The sequence below is a fragment of the Mandrillus leucophaeus genome, unplaced genomic scaffold (assembly GCF_000951045.1).
Source record: "Mandrillus leucophaeus isolate KB7577 unplaced genomic scaffold, Mleu.le_1.0 Scaffold283, whole genome shotgun sequence".
NCBI classification, from domain to species: domain Eukaryota; kingdom Metazoa; phylum Chordata; class Mammalia; order Primates; family Cercopithecidae; genus Mandrillus; species Mandrillus leucophaeus.
Genome location: NW_012102954.1, coordinates 177,440 through 180,410, shown reverse-complemented (window position 1 = coordinate 180,410; position 2,971 = coordinate 177,440). Strand labels below are relative to the sequence as shown.

Genomic DNA, 2,971 nt, shown 5'->3' with positions numbered 1-2,971 from the left:
AAAAAAAAAAAAAAAAAGAATTTATCCATATACTTTTTAAAATAATATCTTGCATTAAAATTAGTTTGTTCTCAGTAGACATCTTTTGTCTTTGATAAGTAGAATTTTATGTTTTGTTTTTCTAGAAAACTTTAAATTTTGAAAGAATTATGCATACTTTAGAAATTCATACATATGTTTTTCACTTTTTAAATTAAATAGAAAAATTGTGTATGCTACATCTAATATCTTTCTAACTCTGAACTGAGTTATTCTGAATTTTCTTAATTATGCATAAGTGCTATTTAGTTATGTTTTCGTCTTACAGACTAATCTGGTAGCTTCTGGTGCTAATGAATCTGAAATCTACATATGGGATCTAAATAATTTTGCAACCCCAATGACGCCAGGAGCCAAAACACAGGTATTTTTATACTGATTTTAATCATTGTAATGAAAAAAGCCAAAAGTAGTTCTTCTAAGCCCACTTATTTCACTTTTAAGGCTTCTCACACAAAACATATATGTTTAAAATCATTGTTTAGATGTTACTGATTTTTCTTCAGTAAAGTATTAATAAATATGTTTCTTCAAAGTATGAGTGAGTCTTTCAAGAGTAAATATTTATTTCGTATCTCCCACCTGGTAGACACTGGTCATTCTACTAGGCATACAGTAGTAAACAAAATGAACAGAAATCCTTAATAATTGTCTTAGATATAGTATAATTATTTTTGTTCTTTGTGTGATAGCTGCTCTGTGTTTTAGCAACAACCAACCTTCTTAAAACACACTTAGTCAAGACCATGGAAGACAAGGTTTAAAATAAATACCTCAAGCCCTTTGCCTGTGTATTTCTAGTAAGTTTGATAAGAACAGTCTTTTCCTATTCTTCTTTATGTTGTATAGGCTATCCAATTGAGTAGCCAGCGTAACTGGCTCTAACATTTTGGCAATCTGAGGGGTAGCATAATGATAGCATATGCACTACCATTTATAAAGGTATTTTGCTAATGGTCTAGGCTGTAATTTTGCCCTGCCTAGTTTTCTGTCATAGTCACCAACATCTACTTTGTGGTCCATGATCTACCTTGCACCAGCTGCAAAGTAAACAGTACTTGGTTTATAGCAGGAATTCAATAAAATTCTTGTTGAATGAGATATTATTAAACAAGATAATACACTTGAAATGGCATGTACCTGCACTTTAAATCGTATAATTGTATGTGTTGAGAATGTAGAGATGTAGGACTATAAAGCAAATTTGTGGGCTAAATGGGTCAAATTTTAAAGTAATATACTTTTCAAAATGAAGGATCCAATTTTACAGTTAAATTTGTTTATAATAGAGAAACAGTTTTTATTAACTTTTTATTCCTTGTAGCCACCAGAAGATATCAGCTGCATTGCATGGAACAGACAAGTTCAGCATATTTTAGCATCAGCCAGTCCCAGTGGCCGGGCCACTGTATGGGATCTTAGAAAAAATGAACCAATCATCAAAGTTAGCGACCATAGTAACAGAGTAAGTATGTGACTGACTTGTGATGAACATGTTGTATTTCTGCTGTAAGTATTCCTGTGTTATTTGTCAGAGTTGACAACAAATCAAATTTCTGTGAAGTCAAATCCTGTTTTTTCATTAATCAGTCATGTTAGAATGAATGTTTGTTTTTTTTTCTTCTAAGGGAAAATCATAAAATTTTCATGATTTTATGGAAATTGGAAAAATCATATCCAATAAATATGTTGGATATTATTAATGGTGAAGAGAGATTGGTTAATCAAGGAACTTATTCCATGGTATACTGGTTGTTTTACTTTGCTAGCTGTTTTAAAACATCGCAGCAACTTTTTTTTTTTTTTTTTTTGAGACAGAGTAGCTCTGTTGCCCAGGCTGGAGTGCAGTGGCGCAATCTCGGCTCACTGCAACCTCTGCCTCCCAGGTTCAAACAATTCACCTGCCCCAGCCTCCCAAGTAGCTGGGATTACAGGCACGCGCAATCACGCCCGGCTAATTTTTGTATTTTTAGTAGAGACGGGGTTTCACCATGTTGGTCTGGCTGGTCTCGAACTCCTGACCTCATAATCTGCCTGCCTCGGCCTCCCAAAGCGGTGGGATTACAGGCCTGAGCCTCTGTGCCTGGCCATTGCAGCAACTTTTTAATTCATCTTTAGCTTTTCTTAGAATGTAAACATTTTTCCTGCTGGGAACTTCATCACTGTGAACTTGTAATATTTGACTTCTTGGCCTCATCTCTTCCTCTGATTAGGTACTGCTAAAATGAGCTAATGTATTTCCAGCACTTCCCATAGAGCACATTAAATTCTGAACCTTACAGGTATCTTAATTTTTTTATGTCATTAGGTGCTATAAAATAATTTAGATATAATTTGGAGCCTTTTTTTTTTTTGTTTATGAGTACATTGCATGGTTTGACATTTTCTAAAATAAGTTTGCAAAAAGTCAGAGTATACATATGTAATTTAAAAACAACAATAACAACAAAAAACTATTTGGGAGAACACTTCTTCAGAGTATTGTTTTCAAGTGAATCAGGAGTTTTAAAACAGAAATGTCAATGGAATAAACCATACCAGAAGCATTTTAGTCATTTTGTGGAACATTTAATAGAATCTGAACTTGCAGATAGTTCCTAATAATGTTAGTTTATTCCATATGAAAATTTAAATGGTAGTTTTTGCTTAAGATAGTTTGCCTTGAGTTTTCTGATAAAATAGAGGAAAAGTGTGGAGTTTTTTGTGTCTTGTGTGTGTCTTAATCTTTTTTCTTTTTTTTTTAAGGGTTTTTTTGTTTTGTTTTGTTTTTTGTTTTTTTTTTTTTTGAGATGGAGTCTCACTCTGTCTCCCATTCTGGAGTGCAGTGGCGCAATCTTGGCACTGCAACCTCCGCCTCCCGGGTTCAGGCAATTCTCCTGCCTCAGCCTCCCAAGTAGCTGGGATTACAGGAGTCCGCCACCACACCTGGCAA

General features: G+C 34.1%; 1 protein-coding gene across 10 annotated transcripts in view; it reads left to right on the top strand.

Annotated features, from left to right (window-relative positions):
* SEC31A (SEC31 homolog A (S. cerevisiae)) overlaps positions 1 to 2,971 on the top strand; it is a 96,619-nt gene that overhangs the window by 32,577 nt on the left and 61,071 nt on the right. For all 10 annotated transcript variants that reach the window (XM_011985415.1, XM_011985413.1, XM_011985420.1 and 7 more), the window contains 2 exons: positions 308 to 403; positions 1,364 to 1,504. In XM_011985415.1, the coding sequence (XP_011840805.1) occupies positions 308 to 403; positions 1,364 to 1,504 (237 nt within the window). The remainder of the gene's footprint in view (positions 1 to 307; positions 404 to 1,363; positions 1,505 to 2,971) is intronic.